Source organism: Argiope bruennichi, chromosome 6 (assembly GCF_947563725.1).
Source record: "Argiope bruennichi chromosome 6, qqArgBrue1.1, whole genome shotgun sequence".
NCBI lineage: Eukaryota > Metazoa > Arthropoda > Arachnida > Araneae > Araneidae > Argiope > Argiope bruennichi.
The window spans coordinates 4,879,387-4,905,205 of record NC_079156.1 but is presented as its reverse complement, the minus strand read 5'-3'; the positions used below and the strand labels follow the sequence as shown (position 1 = coordinate 4,905,205).

The 25,819-nt window shown below is 28.5% G+C and overlaps 1 protein-coding gene across 2 annotated transcripts in view; it reads right to left on the bottom strand.

The window, feature by feature from the left end:
• The window catches only part of LOC129971607 (RING finger and SPRY domain-containing protein 1-like), a 63,963-nt gene that overhangs the window by 1,087 nt on the left and 37,057 nt on the right, over positions 1-25,819 (bottom strand). For both annotated transcript variants that reach the window (XM_056085537.1, XM_056085539.1), the window contains exons 7-15: positions 24,493-24,633; positions 17,856-17,866; positions 14,300-14,404; positions 13,309-13,452; positions 13,068-13,179; positions 7,294-7,396; positions 6,078-6,233; positions 5,893-5,997; positions 4,972-5,059 (exon numbers count right to left, since the gene is read on the bottom strand). In XM_056085537.1, coding sequence (XP_055941512.1) covers positions 4,975-5,059; positions 5,893-5,997; positions 6,078-6,233; positions 7,294-7,396; positions 13,068-13,179; positions 13,309-13,452; positions 14,300-14,404; positions 17,856-17,866; positions 24,493-24,633 — 962 coding nt within the window. In that variant the 3' untranslated portion in view covers positions 4,972-4,974. The remainder of the gene's footprint in view (positions 1-4,971; positions 5,060-5,892; positions 5,998-6,077; positions 6,234-7,293; positions 7,397-13,067; positions 13,180-13,308; positions 13,453-14,299; positions 14,405-17,855; positions 17,867-24,492; positions 24,634-25,819) is intronic.

The window sequence follows — 25,819 nt, the reverse complement described above, 5'->3', positions numbered from 1 at the left end:
AATAACCAGTATATTTTTGAGCAAGCTGTACAAGTTGATTGCAGGTAACAATTTAATATCACAACCTTAAAATATTGTATAACACCATATTTTGAACTTTGTAATAACAAGAGTATTGCTATGAATAATGACTATGAATCTATCCTAAACAAAGCAAAGAAATAAAATTAGTATATGTATTTATCATCCAGAATACATATTAAATAGATTCTTTCTCATTACCAGAAGAAAGGTTTAGAAGAAATAATACAACTCTCACCACTTGACATGGAACAAAAAACACTTTTATAATATCAAAGGTTTTTTTTTTTTTTTTTTTTTTTTTTTTTGCTGATACAAGGGACACTATTTTTAAATGAACATCTATATTAAGCATAACATCAAAAGCGATGGCATTTCTTAGCTCACATAGCATACATTGTGGAGATACTTTTCCTTTACGAAATAAATACCCGCAAGAGGACATATTTAAGGGTCATTAGCTTCTTTTTTTTAGCTGATTTCATAAAGAATTATTTAGGTGTTTAGACATGACAGTTCAAATAACGTCAAATCTATATTTTTAACTTACTGCACACAGCATTAAGACACTAATGCTCATCAAACAACTGAGGAAAGGATAAAGAGTTAAAGATTAAGAAAATATTTAATGCCATTTGAAATCTATTGCAACATGCTAGCATATAGAAGTTATATGCATAATGGTGAGGACAAATTGCTAAGAGGTAACAGCATATACATTTCAGCACCAAAAAGAATACTTCTCTTGGATCATAATATAATTAAAGATAAGATTTTATTTTTTGCATAAATCAGTCATACTGTGTGTGTGTGTGTGATATTTTAAAATTTAATTTAATCCTAATTCAGCCCATGTCAAAGTCATTCCAAAATATTCTCTTATTTCCTGATCCCATTCCACATTTCTGTTTAATTAATTCAACTGAAGCTTTCTAAAAATGATGCGCCATCAGTTCCACGTGCCGAGTGAAAATGATCTCTCCGTTGTCCTTGTCAAGGTCAACACGTGTATTGAATCGACATGTGGTGGAAATCTCATGTTAATTTCAGTTGGCCTTCATTCTCTTTTCGCCTCGAGTTGTGTGTTATTCGCTCTTGCTTGCAAATAATGCTTACATATGTATGTGTGTGTGTAATAATATTTAAAAATTTAATTTAATCCTAATTAAATTCCTAAATTTTTAGCCTAAATCAGCCCATGTCAAAGTCATTCAAAAATATTCTCTTATTTCCTGATCTCATTCCACTTTTCCTAATTAATTCAACTGAAGCTTTGTAAAAATGATTGCGTCAGCGGTTCCCACGTGCCGAGTGAAGGGATAGAAAATCGCTGATGTAAACAGATTAATCTAAAGGATCCCTCTGTTTCTCTTGTCAAGATTGACACTTGTGAGAAATTCCAATCAGAATCGATACATGTCAGAAATCTCATGTTATTAGACGAAGGATGAAATATTCATCAAATTTCCATCATTTTTTTCGTTCTGTGTTGTGTGTGTGTGCTCGTCGCTCCTGCTTGTATATATGCGTATTATAAGCATATAATTTTCTAATCAGAAGGCAGTCTCGATGACATTGAAGAGACTTTCGATTTTTTGACGTCGTTTTATTTCATCCCGAAAGAGCACGCATTATGTACAAGATGGAGCGACGAACACACAACACAAAACCACACAGAGCGAGAAAAAAAAAAAAAAAAGAAAAGAAATGAAGGTAAACTGAACATTTTATCCCTGATCTTATATAACATGAGATTTCTAAAACGTGTCCATTCTGATTTGAATTTCTCATACGTGGCGACCTTAACAAGAGAAACAGAGGGATCCCTTCACTCGGCACGTGGGAACCACTGACGCAATCATTTTTACAAAGCTTCAGTTGAATTAATTAGAAAGAAAAAGTGGAATAGGATCAGGAAATAAGAGAATATTTTAAAGTGAAGTTAATATGGACTAAATTGAGCTAAAAATTGAGAAATTAATTAAGTTTAAATTAAATATTATCATTACACACACAATTATATTCCAAAAGTTAACATTTTGTTGTCCCTACCCTTAACCTCATTTTATTATAAAAATAGGCTGTAAAAAATTTCACTAGAACTGGATAACTGCAAGGCGACCTTCAAATACTATAAAGTTGAAATAATTTTTGAAAAATCATGAAATATTTTTAAATATGTTTTATTAATAACATACATTTTTTACTAGGGAAACACATTCTCATTTAGAGCAATAATTTTTGCATCCAAGGTGAATGAATATTTTTTTTATTATGAGTGAATTAAGAAGCAGTTGGGTAATTTTTAATCTTCAGCGTTGATCTGTAAAAGAAATTGCTTCTTATTTTCATTTCCTGCGAGAAAGCTATCACATTCTTAAGCTAGTTTGAATCTCTTTTTGCAGCATCATTTTTCTGTTTCAAAAGATTTTTGTTGAGGAAACGATGCTGAAAATCCCATGTCATGGGAGATTCAATTGACAAAATCAACGTCAATGATGACTCTTTTGAAAAGGAGTAGGCAGCAGGCTGTCTTGTGTGTTTTCTTCTTTTGGCATGACTAGTAAGTGCTTGTTTTCCCACATTACTTTGGTTTATTATTTGGCGCAGTATGGTCAACATTATGGCTCTTGCGCCATAAAACCCCAAACAATCCAATTGGTTTATTATCTTCTTACAAAGCGAGCAGCATGCAACAAATGGATTTTGCGGAAATTCTCAAACCCATTCAGCAAAATCAGGATTGATTTTTTTTTTAATCCATTCCATTGGTATTAAATATGGATTTTGAGCAACTGATTGTTAAAAAAAATCTCTAATTTACTTTAAATAAGATGACAGTTTCTTAAATAGAAAACAAACCATCCAATAAATTCAAGCATGGTAGAATTCTGCAGATTGGATATTCTCACCAGAGAAATGTATTCTATTCGTTCAAGCAGTTACAGAAGTCTCGCGCATGCTCATTAGCCACGCTTCGGGAACCTCACGGGAAAATCAGTCAACTGCCTCGCATAATCGAAACTTGATTGATCTATACAGAAAAGAAAAGAGAAAAAAAAGGGGGGAGGGGGAAAGAGAAAAAAAAAAAAGAAAAGGGGTGAGTCTCCGCATTATACAATCGCGAATGGTATTGTTTCGTATTTGGAAGCTATGACTGCGATCCTTCATTTTTGCACTCGTTAGAGATCGACATTTTTTAAATGGGAAAAAAATAACTAAAAAAAAAACTTAAAATTCCCTGCGTTATTCCCGATTTTTATGGAAATTTTTTTATTTTCCTACATTTTCCCGGTTTTTCAGTCTATTTTTAAATTCCCTGTGTTTTCCTAGCTCTCTCAGCAGCATGGCAACACTATAACAAGTATTTTGCATTATGATTAAAATTCGGGGATTATGTTTGTTAAACGATATTCATCTATATTATCACCAGTCTATCAATCTTTTCAAAATCTGCAAGTGCTGGGGGCAACTCTACATCCCAGAGCAGTACTAATGCCAACAATATGTAAATCCCATTTCTATCACCAATTTTGCACCTAGCGAAAATTTCAAAATTAAAAGAGTAAATTAAAAAAAAAATTTAAAAAAATAGTAAAGCAGCAGTAACAATTCTTAGTTTTTGAAATTGTTACTGCTGCTGTGGTAGTTGCTATTCGCTCATCAATGACAGAAGAATTTTAACTGTGAAAAATTTTATTTACCAAAATTATAGTGCACTTAAAGACTACTGCATGCCTTAATACTCGAAGTACTTCAAAAAAAGGCCATCTCACAAATGGAACTTGACCTCATCTTGTCTACTATCGATTACAACATCAATAGCTGACAAGAACTAGTGCTAGTAAGAGCTAAAAGTCCTAAGTATTAAAATTACAAGCCCTCCAAGATTAACACTAGCAATAATTCCCTAAGGCAAACATTGAAACATAGACAACAATTTCTAATAAATATTTATTGGAAAAATTCTAGTTGTTTTATTAACACAATTACTAATATTAGATATTTAGGGTGAAGAGGATAGTCAAACACTAACAAAAAGACCTCTTAAGGATTATTGTAGAAATAGTAACAGCACCAAGACACTTATTTCACTCAGAAGTGGCTTATTAATGGAGAAAATTCATTGGCCCCAAAATTTGCCTAGGACAAAAAGCTTTTCAAAACTTCATGAACAAACAGAGTCACATCACAGTTGTCCAATTAAGTCAAAGGTTTTGTTTGTTTGTTGTCATTGTTGTTGACTGAAACAAGACAGGGGGAGGGGGTGGAAGTTAAACAATAAGAAAAATGAAAAACAAGCTCCCTTTATATATAAAATATATGAAACAACTTTTATTAGAAGAGTAAGTAATGGAGGGGTTAACTTGAAATCATATTTGATCTTTTATTTCAATTTTTAAAAAATGTTAAATTTTTAGTAGCTTTTACAGATTCTTTGTTAAATTCCATGACCAATCAATAGGCTGACACTTTTATCAAATAATAAAATATTATACTTTATCAAACAGGCCAGAAATAAAGAGAATGCATTTTGAACTACACACTTTTAAAATGGGCTTATCTCTAAATTTAGCTCAGAAAGTATTTATTTTAGATATGCAGTTTTCAAATGATACTGTAGTTTAATGTTGATTTGGTGGAGTTTACTGGTGTAGAAACCACTTTTGATTATACTGCATCAAACATGTGATGATGGCTCAAATCTTACTTTAAAAATTATGTTATGACCTGCCAATTTGTATAATCTGGGGAAAAAATGCAATCTCATGGTACCATTTAATGATTTCTTACTGATTGCTTTATTTGTATTCACATCACATAAATTTTTCTATCATGTGAATTAGATCCTGAAATAGTTTTAGACAAAACAGAGAAATGTGAGGAAAAATGATTTCTAAATAAAAAATTTTAAAAAAACATTATCAGATATTTAAAAAAATATATTACTTTTCATCCAATTTCAGCTCTTTCATCAATTTTGCTACGGCACATCGGACATACTTCAAGTTGCAAGGCACACTGGACACAGAATCCCCTACAACAGACGAAAGCAAGAAGCATTAAATCATACATCAATAAAGGATTTGCGAGTTTAATATAAAGCACTAGAATGATTGAAGCACTTATTTAAAAAAGAACCTGATTGAAAGCTATGATGTATTAAAATCAACAGATATTATAAACATGGTAAATATCACTGCATATGGCATTACATAGCTTATTGTCTTGTTCAAGCCAGAATTATCTTGTATTGCTTTATTGTCTTGTTGCCACAAGCTCAACAGGCAATAAAATCACATTTGCATGCTTGGCTCACAAGATAGCCCAAATTAACTATAAAGAAACATTGGCAATAATAGAAGCATGCCACAATACTTAACATATTTTGAAGCATTATTTAAATGTTTATGCAATATAATTACTTAGCTCTTATGCATGAGCATATTGAGCATGAAACATGTTTTAATTGACAATAATAAATTAGAAACACATTTAAATAACTAATCTAATTTCACACTGTCAATTAAGAATAATATCTTTCAGATATGCACTACAATGGATCAAATGGATCATTGCTTTTTTTTTTTTTTTCTTTTCTCAAACTTGGCAATTGTACAGTATGCAAAGAAGATACATTGTATTGATTAGTTTTTTTTTAAAAGCATCCAAAAGTTAAAATTAGGCAAACATTATCATTGCCAATAATTCTGTAACTTGTTTGTACTCTTTGAAAATTTAAATTTTCATTTTTAAAAACAATTGAATGAAAAAAAAATGATAGTTTAACCAATATTTAAATCAATAAATCAAATTGTTAAAACAACATGCAAGCCAAAGATACATTCACAAGGGAATTACTTTACTTACGTATGTTGACAAGGATCTAATCTAATAGTTGCAGATCCATCAAAACACAAGGAGCAAGAATCTTCTTTCACACTGGTCTGCCTCAATTTTTCAAGCCTTATATGTCTGAAAATTTTCAAGAACTTCTATAATAACATTCAGATTGATGAGTCTACAGTATATAGTCAAGAAGCAAGTATTCATACCTGGGAAGTATAATCTTCTCTTCATCTGACAAAGTGGCACAATTATTAAAACACTGGAAGTTTATGTTTGCTGGAGGGAATTTAAATGGCATTCGACCAAAATTGAATTCACACTGTTGGAATGACATGAAGCTGGCTGCAGCAAAGAATCCGGATCTAAAAAGAATTGATTCCATTATGAAATCTGAGAAAAGTAGCAAGAAATGCATACTTGCAACAAACATTAATTAAAAATTAATGTTTGTTTATTTTTACTGAAATAAGTCACAAATAAAAATGAAGTTTTATGAAAATTTTAAATTAATCTTTTATTATAAGAAAAAACTTTATTCAAAACTTTTTTACTTTTAAAAATACTTTTTAAAAACACTTTTCTGAAGGCATTTTTACAATGTTTTTATATCTACATTCAGTAACATCATTGAAGTGATTCATTTTGGAAATGATTAGTCAAAATGCTTATGTTCCATCTGTTTTTAGAATTTTTTAAAGGGAAAAATACAAATTTATTTTTTAACACAACCAACTACAAGACAATTTAATGAATCAACCTGATGCATAACAGTAAAAATAGGTATACCGCATTTGAAAAGTGAGCAGAAGAATGAAATTATGTTTGCATCAAATAATTTTTAACTCTTTTCTAACAATAAATTTAGTGGAAATAAATAAACAGTCATGCAGACAGACTTGTTGCATTGACTTTTCTTCATTAACATCAATAACTATTGATATGCATTTCCTAGAAGAAAATCAACAATTAACCAATTGAAATATTGGTAACACTGTCTTTTCACAATTCCACATGATATGATCAAACTATCACAGTAAATAAATGAGATATATAAAGCGGACAAAATAAAATCATATATTTTTCACCAAACAAAACCCTGATCTAAATTTCATTCCAATCATATTATAAAGAGGAATTAAAATTTATTCAAATATCTTTTTAGATGTTGTTTTGAATTCATGGAAGGTAAAAAAATGAATTGATCTACATTTAACAAGCATCCCAATAGTTATGTAAATGGTGTTCAAATTTAAACAAGAAAGGGAGGGGGGCATTTAATGACTACAATGTTAACTAATATTAGGTGAAATTGGGAAGCGAGCACAAAATTAAAAATAGATCACGTCTTTTTCTATTTGTGCTATAATGGTAATGAAGAAAACTGTTCTTAATGACAAAAAATAATAAATAAATAAAGCATACTTGGCATTTTGGAATAATTGGGAACAAGGAGGCAGCTGATTTCCATTTAAATAAAATATGACATATGAATGTTCCACATTTAATAAACATCCTAACACATCACCTAGAAAGGAGAAAAAAGTATACATGTTTAATATGAACACAAACCAGCGAGCATACTTTTTAAAAAACTATTCTGAATGCTGCTAACTCAAATCCATTATTTAAAATGAAGTATTAACTGTTTGAAGTAACCAATATTTTCACTAGGAAGATGGATTGTATTTCAAGGAATTAGATTACATCCCAATTTTAGCTTTAAATAAAAATAAAAAAAAGGAATGATGAAAAATATTGAATCCCTATCGTAACAAAACTTTTTAAAATTCATTTCTTGCTTTAATTACAGAAATTATGTAAATATGAGCTTTTTAATGACAATTAGTTTTAAAATGCACATTTCTGTCATTAAACTTTTCAGTTTTCAGACATTAATTCATAAGATGATATTCTACATATCCAAAACTTATTTTTCTAACAGAAATAATAAGGAGATGATAAGTTACTGGCAACTGGATTTTCAATCTCAAAGTGGTATATTAAAGGCACAGTTGGCCCTTTTAGGGATGATAGATTTCTTCTTTTTATTAGATTATACTATAATCAGACCTGATAAAGAGGCAGAAAGTTTACCTTTGCTGCTTCAAGTTGTTTTTCAATTTTATTACATGAGCATATTGCTTGATGAAAATTTTTAAAGTATAATAATATTATTTACCTTAGCCTATATACATATGGGTGTAATAAATCACTTTTTAACTATGTCCTTTAAAAGGAAATTCTAGTAACATTCACTGTCTTTTTTTAGAGGTTGTATCCTCATTCCAATATTTTGATTCTATTTGCCATTAATTCCATTCTTAGTAAAGTCAAACAAAGAAAAATTACAGGCTGTCACAGCCATACTTAGTTGAAGCCATATGTCACAGCCACACACTGAAGAAGAGAGTCATAAATCTGCCATGCACATTTTCAATAAATATTACTATTCATCCTATTAAACCCATCATCTGGATTTGAGACAAGAATTAAAGAGATCACTGCTGCAAAAAATAAGAAATAAACATGCTCCCCATCATCTGGATTTGAGAAAAGAAATTAAAGAGATTACAATGATATATATTTAAAGAAACCTCTGCTCTTATTATCGTGCATGCTGATTTATACATTATAAATCACTTTTTAACCACAGCTTTCAAAGTAAAATTATTACTTTTAACACCATGCTTGTTTCTCAAATGATTCTTTTTATAATTATATACCAAAAACAGGTACTTCCTATTTAAAAGTTGTTGAAAGTCCCATTGCTAATTTGATATATACTTTCTATGATTTGGTGTTCAATGCTGATATGTACAGTTTGGTGCTACACATTCACAAAATTATGTGCTAGAAGTAAACAAATTTTCATTTAAAATTCAGAATACAATATCTTTTGATCTGTAAACATCATGAGAAGAATATAATAAAGGATATTTAATGGCGAGAAAGATGACTACTTATCGCTTAAACTATCTTCATAAAATATATTCATGCCAATGAATTTTCAGATGTCTGTATGTGTGTGCATAATTAAGTTTGAGATTTTTTTTTTTTTAATGAAGGAGAATTTGTTCCCTCCTGATTCACTCATAAATATTATAATCTATGCCATTCAGAAAAATTTTTCAGTCCATCCAAATTAAAATAGTAATAATATCTTCACATGCCTCTTAATCAATAACACTCAAATAATATCACAATCTATCTCTTATCTCATTCTGTCTCCATGAAGAGATGACGATTAATGATGCAACTAAATTATTTTGAGTACACTGCATTATTTTCCATATGTTTACTCCTTTTTTTGAATAAGAAAATATATGCTGGTGCATATGCTAATTCCGATGCCAAACAATATCACAATTAGCATGGACAAAATATGAATGCAAGTTTTAAAAACTTTGCCACAAACCTGTTATATCCAAAAAGATGCTTCAAGTTCATATGGATCAAAAATCCAATTTTCAAATAACTCTGCAATTTTTTGGTAATGAAATGCTATTTAAGTGCAATCTATAGCAAAATGAATATTCAACACACACACAATATATTATATATGTTACAATAAAAACCCGAAATCAGTCAAAATGCGAATTAACTATTAAAAACTCATTTTAACTAACAGCACTAGAGAAAACATGTTCTACTTGACAGCGCTAGGAAGAACCCGAATTAAATAGGGAAAACGCATTCCTGATACCGCAAGGGAGAACCCGTTTTATTTTTATTTTGATTGATTTGTTAGAAAACATAATTTAATTTAAAATTATTGTATTAATCTATACTTACTAATACAGCGTTTAAGGAAAGAAAGGAAAAACTACTTGAATATTGTTTAATACAGTACTGTTATTATAAGTTGCTTATTTCGATATGGCAAACTGCTGTGACATTTAGAATTGCAAAGAGACCCATTTTTCATACAGAAATATCTCTTTGAAGAACAATCTTTTTCTCAGCGAAATTTCCTGATTTGGTAATCGCTCGAGTCAAGAAAATTTGCGGCGATACATCAAATTAAGATCTGAAAATCAGTGAATTTGTTAAATTTTTATATCAGACTTGTACCCTGATCAGCTGTAGTCTACTGTATAAATACTTAAAAAGTTAATATAAGTAACAACCATATATTTATTGAATAAATACTGAACTTTTTCAAATATAATTTCTGACTTTGATTGCAATTTGTTCAGAACTCTATTTTCGTGGCAATTTTGTACAGGCTATCTAATTTTTTTTTTCAAGCACTACACTGATGAGATTTCACAAAACAGCTTTTACTCTATTAACATCTGGAATGGGAACAAAGTCATTACCTCCAATATCAAACTCAGGATGGATTGCATCGGAGATCTTTTTCATTTGTTTGGCTTCAATTATTCAAGTTTCTTTGGCTTCCTCTTTAATTAAAAAAATGTTGATCGACTTACTAGCAAGCATAAGCTCCTCTGATTTTGCTTATTCAGTTCCTTGCTCTTCTGCATTTCTGCCCTCGGAAATTTTCTGAAGTTCCTCCTCGTCTTCTTTTTTTTATATAATATCTGATGGCAAGATTGTGGCTGTCATTCCAACTCTTGGTTCAATCTCAAACATAGATTTGTATGGTGATTGTTTTACTCTTGAATGTACAGCTCTGTTTTTCATGAATTGTACAAAATGAAGACCATAGGACCATTTTGTATTTTGATTATCCATCATCCATGAAGCCAACATAATTTCTACGTCTTGGTTGGCCCTTTCAATTGAACCCTGCGACTGGCTGTGATGAGATTTCCCACAAACAATCTTCAATTCTGGCTAATACTGGTCTATAACGGATAGAGCATAATAACTGCTCTATAACAGAATTTACAAACTCTCTTCCATTATCAAATTGCAGTATACAAGGAGCTCCTAATGTCAAAAGATATCAAATACTTGCAAAGCAAACTCATCCATTCCTTTGCTATGAAGTGGTCATAGTAACACAAACTTTGCTGAATGTTCCTATTAAATCGTAACAAACCTAATTCATTACCTGCCTGAGATTGCATGTCAATCAAATCCAATTGGCAGCATATACTCATTTATGAGTGAATAATAGGTTTAGAAATAAAACCAAACCTTTCCTTTTAAAAATTTTTTCTGTTGACATGTTTCATACATCGATAAAAAAAAATTTGTATAATCTTAGTAGTTATATTAGCAAATTTTCTTGAATTTTCAATTTTAATTCTGTCCCCACTCCCATTTCCTATGGCCACATGTGCTAATTTGATAGCATTAAAAATTTCTTCAATTGGTAAATAATATTTTATGGGCTCATTTGAAGAAAGCAACTTTTTTATTCCACTGATTTCAAGAGTGTCAAACCTTTTTAATCTGCGGTACTGAATTGAAGGCTTGCTAATAGCAGATTTTGCTTCTTCAATCTCATATAAGAGAGTGTTGAATGTATAATAGCTTTACAGTAATTCTGTTTTGTTTTTTTTAATGTAAAAAAACTGTAATTGTCAAAAAAATTAATTTTTTTCCCGATTTTTGGTGAAAAAAACATTAACATTTTTTCTATCATCATAAATGAATCAACAGCACAAACACGTTCCAGCAAGAATAAAACAAGATGACGGCTTTTGCTTTGAAAATTTCACAAGCAAGAAATCTAGATTCACACGGTTTTAATTGGATAACACATGAAAACGGGTTCTCCCTAGTGCTGTCAGTTAAAACGCATTTTCCCTATTTAATTCGAGTTATCCCAGAACTGATTGTTAAAACATGTTTTCCCCAGTTAATTCATGTTTTGGCTGATTTCAGGTTTTCACTGTAACGTGTGTGCGAGAGAGAGAGCAACAGATAGTTTGACACCAAGACATTCTTGGAAGTCAATGAGGGTATTGTAATGAGTGTTTTTCAAATACCTCCATAAAAAGAAATCCAAACACAACAAATTTGGGGATTGCGAGAATTATCAAAAAATCCACCTTGTCCTATCAGTGATTTTCATTTGATGTGTCCAGGTAATTCCACAGATAAGTGGTAAAATGTGCAAAAGAATCATCATGTTGAAACCATATTATACTTTGAATAGATGTAGAGTTTGGGGCCAGTTATTCCACCAATGTCTCTTGCAGGAAAACTGAGTATGTACATCTATCTAAATGATGAGTGAGAATGGTCAATTTGATAGTCATGCATCATATCCAGAGCCCACATACTGATAAAAAAAACTCTCCACTGGTGTGCATATGCTCTTGTTGCATACAGGATCTTATGTGACAAACACTTTAATCATTTAAACAGCAAGATACGAGACTGGCTTGGAATACAGAAAAAATTTAAATTCATAAAATAATGAATTGAGTCAAACATAAAATACAAAGAAGTAAAATGAATATAATTTTCTGAACAATATAATTTTTAAAAAGTATATAAAAAATGCTTGAGATATTAAAAATATTTGTAGAATTATTACAAAAAAAATTAATTAATTTCAAGAACGATAAAACTTGATTCTGAAAACATTGAAATCTCATTTCTACAAAAATGTGTCATGTTTTAATAGCTTATCTCATGTGAGTTTCGCTTTGTTGATGAATAGCATGTACATGGAAAGGTTTGACAGCAGCAAACTCTGTATACAGAGAATAATCTTCCATATTTAATGCTTGCGTTCTCCATAAAGTAAAATGGGTACATGCTTTCATCATGTAAACATGAAATAAGTGAATGCCTCAGGACCAGATCATATGACATAGATTTCATGCTGGTAGACAGATTCAGTTCAAATGGACATAAAGCAATTTCTTCCAATACAGGGATTCTGGTCTGCTCCACGTTACATTTGCTAGCCTTGAAAGATCCATCTTTGTAGAGATTGTATTAAACACACAGGAAGATTTGTAGGCTTGGTAGTTTCCAATTCATATATCAGTCCCTGTACAAACTTTAAATAGGTTATCAGTTTCTATCTGCTGCTTTATATATTAGATGGATATCTTGTAGTTCTGCACTTGTAAAGTATTGCATGATACTTAAATTCCAGCAGACAAATGACACTGAGTGCCATAGTCTGCAGCCTCTACTAATACTTAAGGACATCATTTGCAAATTTACATTCAATAACAAAAAAAAAATCTTAATTTCAGACATACACTTAAACCATCATATCAGTTTGAAAAATCATAACAATTAATGTGCAGTAAAAAAAGTACCAGGCTTCCAACAAGGATGAGAATGAGAACTGCTAGCAGCATTGTGCCAAATCAGTTGCCGACATCCATCATAAGCTAAAGAGTATTCATCATCACCTATTCCATAACCCTCCTAAAACAAAAAGAAAATAATTTATGTATATACAAAGAATTTTTTTTTTTCCTTAGATATTATTTTTAGAATATAAACTAAATTAAAAATTCAGCTATTGAGTTAGAGAAACAAAATGATAGTACCTACATGATTTAGGAACTTGCTATTACGTGTGGCCCATCCAATTTGCATTACACCTGAAGTGACAATAGTGACTTCATAGTACCACACACCAGAATCCACTTGAAAAGTGCATCGCACACTTTCAAAGGAAGATGCATCACACCGAGCCTGAAAAATTTTTTAATATTTTTTTTAAAAATTTATGGATTTAGCTTGATTTTTTCAATTATGCTAAATATTAATTCTACAATAACAGCACTTATATTGTCTTGCATGATACGTTCTGTGTGGTCATTGAAAGCTATTTGAAAAATATAACAGCAAAATATCTTTACAAAAACATAATAATATTTACAAGCATTTTTGTACAAATTTCATGTTTGAGTAAGTAAAACTACTATCAAAACATTTATGTTTTCATGTAAATAAAAGGGCCTCTCATAAAAAAAGAAATGTTTTTTTCTTTAAATGGATAGGTAATTTGTATCTTTAGGTAAATAAAAAAGCCCTTTCACATAAAGTAAAAAATTAATGCTTTTACTTTAAGAACTTGTAAAAAAAATTTGAAAATTCAGAAGATTCTCATATAACACAATTAAAAAGTCATCTATTGAATGAATAACCACCTAAGGAAATTTTGCAGTAAATAAAATTTATCTACAAAGAAGCCAGTTGCAAATAAATTTATTCTACTGTTTGGTTTCCAACAATGCTAATCCTTACAACACAAAACTTTTTATCATGTTATATAGGAGACTACTCTATATCTATATTCTATATTACTATACAAGGAATTTAGAAATGTATTTTTATAAAAAGAAAATACAATTAACAAACAGAACACACACATCTAATATTAAAAACATGTTTTAAATAATAATACAAAAAAAAAAAGATACTGAACATGGGAGAAAATGGTATTTTAACATCCATTGCGCATTGCGAAATAAAACTTTTCACATATTGTATAAACATATATAAAAATTCACAATCCAAACTGAAAATCATTACTTACAGACAAGCCATCAGCAGAAATCTTTAAATATTCACTCACATCATTACTATTGAGCATAGCATTTAAATTCGTCCTATCCACATTTTCATATGTAAATGGTCTTCCCTACAAAAAAAAAAAAAAAAAAAAAAAAAAAAGAAATGCCTGTTATTGAACTATTTCTGACATTATAAATTTATTTTGAAGAAAATAGACACAAACAAAATGCATATATATAGATAAAGTGTAAAGTATATTAAGTGAAATATCTATAAAGAATATCAATGAACTCTTATAAAATGATTCTTCATACATCATTTAGATTTGGTTAGTAAAAAGACAAGCCAGATACTTTCCATAAAAAAAAGCAAAAAGTTTCCCTTAAGTATATAAAAAGGAATTAAAAAGATAAAATCTTAAATATATATAACTTACTTTTATTTTTTGTAACATATTAACATTACATACATTTGCATTTTAACATATGATATTTAAATGAAAATAAATGTTGTATGAGTATTGATTTTCATTAAAAAAAATCAGAGTATTCATGTATGAATCATCATTCTTGTCAAAGAATATTATTATTATACTTATACTAAACAAGCAAAACTTGTAAAAGGAAAAAAAAATGAAGGAAAAAGTAAGGATAATTTTGAGATCTGTTCCTTTGCTTTTTATTCTTTTATTTTCTTAAGAGCTAAACCGAATTTTATATCTTGACAACAATTTTGGAGATACTGCACAACATTAGCAGCAATCAAAGAACTGAGCAAACATGTTATCAGCACTAATGCTAAGATAAATATGGGAATGTTTTTAGCCTTTTATGTATTTCAGATGAGAACTACCATAGAGCTGAGATACTGATAGGAGTAGTGTAAGACAAGATAAAATCATGCGACTTGTGGACAGAATTTGTGTTCACTGTAACCGCATTCTCCGTTCCCCATTATATTTCAATGGCAGATTTTTTCTCGCTTTTAACTGTTGGATTTTAAAATTTATTTAAGCCATGGTTAACTATTGCTGTGCAATTGGATGCAAAGAAAAAGTTTCTAAGGATAGTTCTGTATCATTTCACAGGTATGTACAATAAATATATTCTGTTTATATCCATTTTAAGTCAATTTAAAATTTCGTAACCTCCATCACTCAGTGATTTTGGTGTTAAAACTGAATAATATTTCATAGTTTGGTTTAATTATTGTATTAAATTTATTTAATTTGTTATTAAGCTTCATTTAAACTGATGTAACTGCATTATATTTTGTTACTTGCTTTATTTTAATCTCGAATGTGTTGCAAGTACTTGGCTGCAAGCTTGGCATGATTTTTTCTTGACAATACAAGTGTTTACATAAACACTATTGACAGATTAATAATTGTGTATTTATTTTAGTGCAAATAAAGTTCCTTATTACTTCCAATATGTTGTTTCTTTTTTACCATAAATATTCAAATCGTATTATACCGTAAAAGATATTAAATCATCATTGTGAATGAAATAGTGAAACTAAAACGTTTTATTGAAAATGTTATATAATAAAATTTCATAAATGTGCTAGCAGTAATTGCATGTTTTTTATAAATTTTCTAAAAAGAAACTAGTGGATATTCTAAAGATAAACTATTAAAGAAAGAAACGCTATCTTTACAGATAAAAATTTTGTCTGAATGTTAACATTTATTAATAACTTGCGATATGCACATACCCTAAAATCCCCGTTTTCGTAAAAATTTCGAATTTCCTTATTATTTTATATTAAATCAACATATTTAAGATTCCAAAAATGATTTAATTTTGTTTCTGCGGTAGTTAGAAGCAAAGCTACCGCCAACACTATAAACCAGAAGCGAAATATTTAAAACTGATATTAACAAGGAGAAGGCACAAGGTTTAAAATTGAGTTTGGAATCAGATTTTGTATAATGATAGTATATATTTAGAATGTTTATTAATGAAAATATTAAGACTCAATAGTCAACCTTAAAACTTTCAAATTAGCTTATATACTAATAATGTGTTACCCGAACGAGCGCTCGAGTAGTGTAGTGGTTAGGGCACTGGCGTAGCATTCAGGAAACCTGGGTTCGATTCTGAGCTAGAGTTTTTTTTTTTTTTTTTTTTTTTTCCCTAAACTATTTAAAAATAATTCACCAGTTTTAATTAATATATTTTTCATTTTTTATGCAAAAATAAATATTATTCAGAATATTCAAGGAAAAAAAAAAAGACTTGGGTCACTTTTATAATCTGCTTTTATTATAAAATGTTTTTTTTTTTTTAAATCTGTATGAGATAATGATAAAAGTATTTGAACATGTAATGTAAAATTAAAAGATGCTTTTGGGTAAAGAAAAGAAATAAAATGTTTACTTAAAGAAGAAAAATACTCACTTTTAATTAATGCACAAAAATAAAGTAAAAAAGTAAACATAATTTAAATCAATAAACTCGGCTACTGATGTAAAAAAGAAAACATTATTTTCAAAACCAGTTTGCTTAGTTTTCACAGAATTAGTGTATATATATATATATATATATATATATATATATAAAAATTATTTAGGAAATGTTAACCGGAAATCAAAACCGTAAGTAACTGTTTTATGTTTAAGTGTCTTGAAAAAGAATTAAAATTCTGAATGCAGGAAATTCTATTATCACAAATAGATACACTACTAAATATTTTAAATATCTTACAGCAACTAGGGGAAATTTAATTTTTAATATAAAAGATATTTGATGGAAAAAAGCTAAAAAAAGCAATCTGGACTTTGTTGACAAGAGACAGTTCTAAATATTTTATAAAACTGTTTTTTGCCAAAAACAAACCCAGTTTCAGTTCCTACATGATTTAGTATATCTATTAACACTTTTTTTAAAAAAATCTTTCTTTGTAACCTTTGTTATTCTCCCATACCTCTAGATAAAAACAAAACAAAATACATTTCATTTTTTAAAAAATCTAAATTCATCCAAGGTTCTGCAACAGTTATCTTTAAATGCTGTTAACCATAATTTACAAGATAATTTAAATTATTAAAATTAACATATTCAAAAAGGAATCCACTTTAAGCTTTGGCTAACTGATAATAATTTTAACAATTAATAAACAATTAATCTTAATTAATGGTTTTTCAGAAAAGTAGTTTAATTTTGAATTTTCAATTGAGAATTTAAAAATTTGTAAGAAGTTAAATAAAGGGTATTATCATTTTTATATAACATACATATGTGTATATATTATATAAAAGTTTAGAAAAGATATCATTTTTATTTATTCCTTTTTCTATAAACTCTGGACTATGAATTAGACTAAAAATTTATTCTTCTATTTCTGCTGGCATTTACAGTCTAATGGCATAACTAAATGGTGGTTTGCAGGCATATATCATATTGCTATTATGTTATATATATATAAGGAGGAGAAAACAGCAGTTGGAAAAATATTTTTTTTGAATGAGTAAGAAAATTTAATGCTCATTTTAAGTAATTCTTTACATTAAAAAAAAAAAAAAAAAAAAAAAAAACTCCATTACAAGAAAAAATTTTTAAAAGAGTAATACTTACTTCTTTTATGACTGCCAAAATGTTTCATATAGAAAGAGAAGAAAACAAAATTAAAATGCATGAACCAAAAATTATTTCTATAACTGACAGTTACATAATTTTTAGCTATAGAAGTAGATATGACAAAATTGAAATAAAAACAGAAACAATTATTAGCCTTTTCCTAAAATCTAGTTATAATTTCAAATGATTCAGTTTATAAATATGATTATATATATAATATAAAAGCATATACATTTTTAAGCAGATCCAAGTCTGAAAAGAGAGAAGACATGACTTTTGAAAATTTTAAAACTTTGCTTTATTCTAACACGGGAGGCATAATTTACATAAAGCAAGAAGCGACAAGATACATTCATCTACAGCACAACACAAGAGTAAAAACAAGAGCAAAATATTTTTCCCAGTGATTTTATACTATGAGATACTGATAGCGATTCTTTGACACATGTAGATTTAGACAAGGGAAATAAATATAGGTATCTTTTAAAAGAATTTGCAAAGCACGACAGATTTTTATCCTTTTACTTTGAGTATGGAAACTTGACGATTTCAGCAGTTTTACAGAGCTCGTGCAGCATTAATTAAATAAAAAAGGTGGAATTGGATCAGAAAATAAGATAACATTTTAGAATTAAGTTAATATGGGTTAAATTAAGATAAAAATTAGGATATTAATTAAGATTTTAGGTTTAAGATATCATTACATATATATATGTACAATATTAAAAATTTTGCTAAGGGTTTTTATTTATTTATTTTGAAAAAAAAGTGTTTAAATTATGAGAATTGCTATATTTACTGTTTCTTTTTACATGTGTTAAAAACTGCAAGTTGAATCAAAAACCCATTTTAATGTACATAATGCCTTTACATTTTACCTTTAAAGTATTAGATATGAAACTGAAATATATTTATAAGCAAGCATTGAAAATGGAGTGGATGGAGAACAGCCACCAGCATATTTAAGGAATATGGCCAGCTATCATCGCTGAAATATTTACAGTAGGCAAAATCCTATCAAAAGGGCTTTTTTGACTTTACAAGTTTATAGATTTTTTTGGTCTAATAGCAATAAATATTACTTCGTAAAATACAAAGTAATTAAATTAAAAATATACATGGATTTCAATATCCTTTCTGGCATAAATACATCTGAACTAAAAAGCTTAGAACACAATAATAACTATAAAGTTACATATGAGAAATATAATGAGTATATTTCCCAATATGAGAAAGTAAATAATCTTTCAGATTACCCCTGCAAAAAAAATTGGACAATAGATGGTTGAAGATAGCTGGTTAAAACTTAAGCGAAACTGAGTGGGTTGATAAACAAGTTTGACCTTGAAGCTGTCACAATGAAAGCTTATTTAACAAAATAAAATAAAAGACATTGAAATTGAATGGATGAACAAAAATTAGATAAAGATTCGAAACATGACATTTCAATTTTATAAGTGATAAATCAGTTTTAAAAGTCAGTACTATTATTTAACAGAACAACTAAATCAGGAAGCAATTTTTATCATTAATGAAAATGAATAAAGGAATAAATATATTCGAATTAGAAAAATCAGAATTAGAGTAGAGGAGAAAAATCAACATGCAACAAAAACAGTACATTGGAATGGATACATAAGAAGATTACAAATAACAAATTCAAATTTTTTCACCTGCGAAATTTGCAGAGAAAATCAAACATAACAAAATTCGTAAAAATTTTAAATAATGGATAAATTATTATAAAATAAAATTTGAAAGTGTGATAAAGAGATATATTAATAAAATAGACTGTAATAATGTATTCATTTTTTTTAATATGCTTTTTCTTGTATAAAGATTTTTACCAAATCATGAGAGTGGAAAAATGTGTATTTATTCACCTATTCCTTACAATTATGTAAATTATTTTTGAAATTACATATTTTTGAAAATATCATATTATAAATTTGAAATAAATAATAAAAAATTAAAATTTAAAATGAAAAATAAAATGCTATTTGCAACTGTCAAACACTAAACCTTGATGCCTAACTCGAGGCCTTAAGATGTGCAGATTCAAAAGTGTCATTAGCACAATGTCTTCCATTTTAATATTATATAATTTTAATGATGTAATGTTCTAAAATCAGTTATGTTTAAAGTTCACCTTTTAAATCTTCTTTTAACTGATAGAAGAAAAGAAAAAGAAAAAGATTTGCTGGTATCAAGAAGAAAATATACCTGGTATCTAATGGTAATACAATTTGTAAAAGAACTGAGTAAAGCATTTTTTTAAAACAGCTGGATGTACACAAAATTATTCCAAATTATTTTGAATACACTTCACCATTGAAAAATATATTAGGAAAGTGCATAGACTAATTTTATCTTAAAAAATAAACACTTTATAATCACTTTTGAGAAAAACAAGAAACAACCATAATCTAATTTTTTTAATGTAGAATAATAAATTCGAATCAAATAAATTAAGCTCTTCATTAACTAAATAATTATCCGATTTTATACAAATTTACACATAAAATACTACCAGAAATCAGTGAATATTTTTCACCAGCATTGAATTCAAACTATATAAAATATTTTAAGAGTTTCATTCGAAAAATCTGCTTAAAAGATTTTCATTGTACATCTGAAATTATTTAATTACACTGTAATTAGTAATATAAGGGGGAAAAAAGGGTTATACTTAGGGATTGCAATACCGGACCAAAATTTCATTACCGGTATTCGGTATTTTTAAATCTTAATACCGGGATACCGGTTTTAATACCGGTATTAGAAATTTTGGAAAAAGAAAGAAAACACAGGTGTTTCTTTTTTTTTATTTGCCAGTTTTGTTAGAGAGTGTAAATATCACCAAAAATAATTTGTAACTTATATAAATTATAACAGTATATAATCACAAAAAAGTAAAGAAACATCTTTTTTATTTAAATCAAAAAAAAGTGTAAATATCACTATTCAGTTTGTGGTACTATTCCAAATTTTTGAAATGTGATCTAAAAAAACGTAATGCATCAATTGTACTGTCATTTAGCCTGAAAAGTAATTTTGTGTAAAAATTATCAGCTGTCGAAAACGCTCTTTCGGCATCTACGCTAGTTGGTGGTACTGTTAGCAATGCGCAATATACTTTTTCCATGTATTTACCTCTAAATCCCTCATCTACAAATAAATCGATTTCTCTTCGGATGGTTTTGGATATAGCTGATTTCGGTATTGTATTTTGGTTCGTTGAAATTTTTTTATTTATTGCTAATTCTAATTTTGGTTCAAGAGACAATTCCTTTTCACTATCCACAGTAGTGACATCATAATCTTCGGTAGTTGAACCGAATTCTGAATGTGGATAGGTTTGTGGGAAAAAGTTTTTTAGAAACTTTACTCTAACTTAATCAGATTTGGATTGGTTATTTTCTTTTCTTCTTTTCATTTTCATTTTTAAAATCATTAGAATTATGTAAATACCATAAGACATTTTCTATTTCGGTATGCCTTTCTTCTGTGCGATTTTTCAATTTATTATAGTTGGAATCCGAAGTTTCTATATCCACAGTATTTGGATTCTTCTGTTCTTTATATTTTTTTTATAATACATCTATTACTCCGAACTGAATTCCATGTGCATAGCACAACTGCTGATTTGCACTAATCAACTTTCCAACTTTTTTTTATAATTGTTGCTCCATCACTCGTTATGGATACAATATTTTCTTTCAGGGATAATCCATGTTTCGCTACTTTAGATTTAAGCAATTAATTACGCCATTCATTAGCTAATTAATTTCGCCCGTTAGGGAGGCATCAAAACAAAAACGTATACTATATTGCTATGTTGGCGATCCCTGAACATATAGTGGAGACAATTTTGAAAATTTCTAGTAAATACCGAAAAACCGGTATTTAAACTTGTGAATACCGGTATTACAAAATTGTACAAATGGCTCAAAATACCGGTATTCGGTATCCCGGTATACCGGTATTGCAATCCCTAGTTATACTCTACTTCATTAACATTCCAATCTCTCGATAAAAAATAAGATCATATGTAATCAAAGCTATATAAAAATCAGGCTAATTTTATCAAATATGTAAATATAAGATGTTTTTTCTTCAGAGATTTTTCCAAACACTTTCAATCTGCTCAATTATTTTTATTAATAACTTTTCCTAACTAACTAATCTTGATAGCACTGAAAAGTTTCTTGCCTGTTGAACAAGTAAGTGCAATAGCTTTATAATCAATTTCAGCAATTTCCTTTCCTAAGAGAAATTTCTTTTTCCTGAAAGAGATCAAGAAATCAAAGTCTAAATTTTGTTCTGCCATTAATAACTCTTTTGTCATTTGTTTCCCCTAAAGAAAGGTGATATTTTAAATGGACTGATATTGCTTTCTCAATTCTTTAATAATATTTACCTATTGGATTCCGCCAGAGTGCTTTATGTGATCATAGACAATATGACGTAAAATGATGTCATATAGACTATATGACGTCATTAAAATTTCCCCACTTCAATAGATGCTTGTTCACAAAAAAGAACAAAAATTTTCAAAACTCACCAATTTTTTAAAAAATTTACTGTCTTTAAATGAAGAATTAAAAAAGCCATCATCCAATCTCATTTTCTTGACATGAAAATTATCAAAATCAAGTAAAGTTGATTTGACTAGGAAATCTATAAACTTCATCAGAATAGATCTTCATACTCTCTTTTATCCTTTCTGATGAAAGTGTAACACAAAGCAAGATTCATTTTTCACACTTATTGTTCGTTACTAAAGCAAAATTTCTTACTGACACAAAATTTACTAAATTCATTACGCATTCCAATATTTAAATATTCACAAACGATTCATGCTTGAAAAGCATAAAAATGTTGTCGGGTATAGCCTTTGTGAAATGCAAGTCTTTCAATAATTTGTCCCTTCTTATGTCTACCCTCACTTTATTAACTGCAGAACAAGATTGACAATTAGAAAAATCTCGTACGCATTAGCAATTCACTGAAGAAATAATTTCAATTGAGAATTTATTTTTTTTTCAAAAAAAAAAATTAAAATAAATAAAGGCACAATTGTAGTTATAAACTTATATATATCATACACATAAAGCGGTAAAAATGGGTCATACTTGATACATTTGAAGAAAGGGCTTAATATGCTCTGCCTTAAATAAATACAAAATCATTCAGTATATTCACTTATAGAAATCTATAAAGAATCGATTGTATATTTTCCGGCATATTATTAAGAAGTTCTAAACATCTGCACAAAAATTAACCAAAATGAAATTATTTAAATAATTCACTAATGGAAAGTTACTAAATGATGTTAAAATATAACTAGCAAATACTCTATAAGCAAGTAATTATGTGTAGAAAATTAAGGATGACCTGAAGTTACTGTTAAAAACATAATATGAATACATTAAATTATTTCTAAAAAGAGTGGATTTCCTCCTTATCTAAACAAGCAAAAGGAGGTGAATCAAGTAAATGAATAGGATATATTTTCCCCATTCTATCAGTATGTCTCTTAACTGAAATAAAACCCTTTTCCCTGACCTTTTGATTTATAAAATCTGTTAAACATTAAAAGACCTCCACATCGCAAAGAAAATACAGCCTATAATCAGACAGCAAATCTAGCAAAGTTAAATGTTGTTGTTTTTTTTACTAGAAGAAAAATATAAGCATCTGGATTAAAAAATAAGCATTTTTAAGGCCCTTATATAAAGACCTTTGATGGTCACAATATAAAGATCATGAAAAATAAATAGTTTTTAAGGAATTTTAATAACACTAGGCACCCTCATCGAAAAAGAGCTATGATTAAATATATAATAACTTTACTCACTAATTAACATAGAAGAAAATAAAGTATAATTAAGCATAATATGGAGATAAAAAGTATTCAGTTTGATACTGATTTTTAGGGGGCACAACATGAGCAATAAAATAAGAGTTCGATGTTTGCACTTTTTGAGATATCACAAACAGATGCTCTCACAACATCTGAACACTTAGGGTAATCTAAATCACTGTCACTGCAATAGCACATAGGCAGAAATCCGAATCTCAATAGACATTACAATACATCACATCTCTTAAGAGGTTCTCCCATTAATACAATAGAGATAATCTGACTTCACAATATTGCATGACTTGCGATGAAAGCAAGAACCCATCGTCTTATCTGGCAACCTCTCACCGATGCCCTCAATGTGAATGCATTGCAACCTTTTCTGTTTCCCAATTCCAATACAATTCTTTTATTTTCATAATAATAAAAATGTAACTCAGGGATATAAATAATTATGAATAATGACAAACTCTTTGAGATATGAGGTAATAAGGGATAATAATAAACATCATCAAACCCAGAGATCAAATCATCAACATATTAGAAGGTTGAATGTATATACACAAGGGAAATGAGCTTTAATTAAAAAATTTATGTTAAATATGTTGAAATAATCAATTTGCAATTTCAGAAAATGGAAGCAGCCAAGCAACAAGCCGAAAGGAATTCACTGCTTCAAGTTATATTTTTTAACACTACTTACTATCAAAGATATATATAAAAAAAAAAAATTCAAAAACTATGTACAGATTTTTAATAAAAACTCACACAAATTATCTAAGCACCACTGGGCACAAAATCCTACTTGCTTCTGTGCATAATTTGGACTGTTAACATAAGCTTCAAGTCTTTCTAAAGGATTTTCTGGCTTTGACTGGAGTTGCTGATTTATTGTGACTTTATTGACACCTAAAATAAAATAAATAAATAAATGCTTTGGGTTTCATTCTGACATATGTAGTAGTTGATTTAAGGTTTTTTTTTTTTTTTTTTTTTGTCCCTAACGAATATTGCAATCTAAAATAATACATCAAAACTCAAACAAGAGTTTCCAGTTTACTGAAGATAAGGGGGGAATTGGATCGCAAGGACTTTCTAAGAAAATTTTGAGATAGTAAAATTATACATTTTTGGCATGAAATTTAAATGATAAAACATAGCTTACTACATTTAGATGCATAAGTGAAGAGTGATTAGGACCTTGTTCAACTCAACTTGCAGTTGATAAGCCAAAATTTAGTTTAAAGTGGATTCCGAGATCTCAAGTCGTAGACAAGCATTAACCATTAGAATCTAATAATTAGATGCAAATTCCATGCAAACTATTATCAGCTTGTCATTTCAAAACACATTAACAATTTAGATGAAATGAAATTTACTAACCAAACAGTTTTTAATCTTACTATGATCAAGGGTTGGTAAGAAAAACAGGGAATTATATAGATAAATACAAATCAACAAGCATTATATTTAAACTAATGAATTGCAAACAATCAGATTAAAATTATTTCAAATTTATAAACTGTTCTGTTAAAGCCACAATTCCTATAAACATTTGATTCTGCTATGTACTGAAAATCTCTTTTTCCTTTCCATTTCACTAAGTTTGTTCACAAATTGCAGCACAAAAAAAAAGTATCTTTAATATTTGCGCACTCTTTAAATCATCTAGTTTGTGTTTCCTTTTCTTTATTCTTTTAATTATTTAGAGGTTTGATCTTTGTTCATCCACATTTTTTAATACATTCAGAAATGACATTTTCTGCATATAAGATTTTACTCACTTAGAAATTATCTACCCCACTGCATTCTTTTATTTCATCTAAAATCAAATGTCTTACAATATCTTTCTTTTTTTAAAAGTTTTATTTAAGGAAAATCCCGTTTCAACTATGACTTGATCATGGGACTGTATAATCAGAATCTTAATTATCTATCATAATTTCAAATAAAACTTCTGACTTTCTAAATATTTTGATGTTAATTTATCAATTTAATATTTAAATATTTCAATCTCCTCAAATTTTACTGAATTGCAAGCCACATCATTCAAAAAGTAATTGAATTCGATTAAGATAGAATAACATTCTTTTTC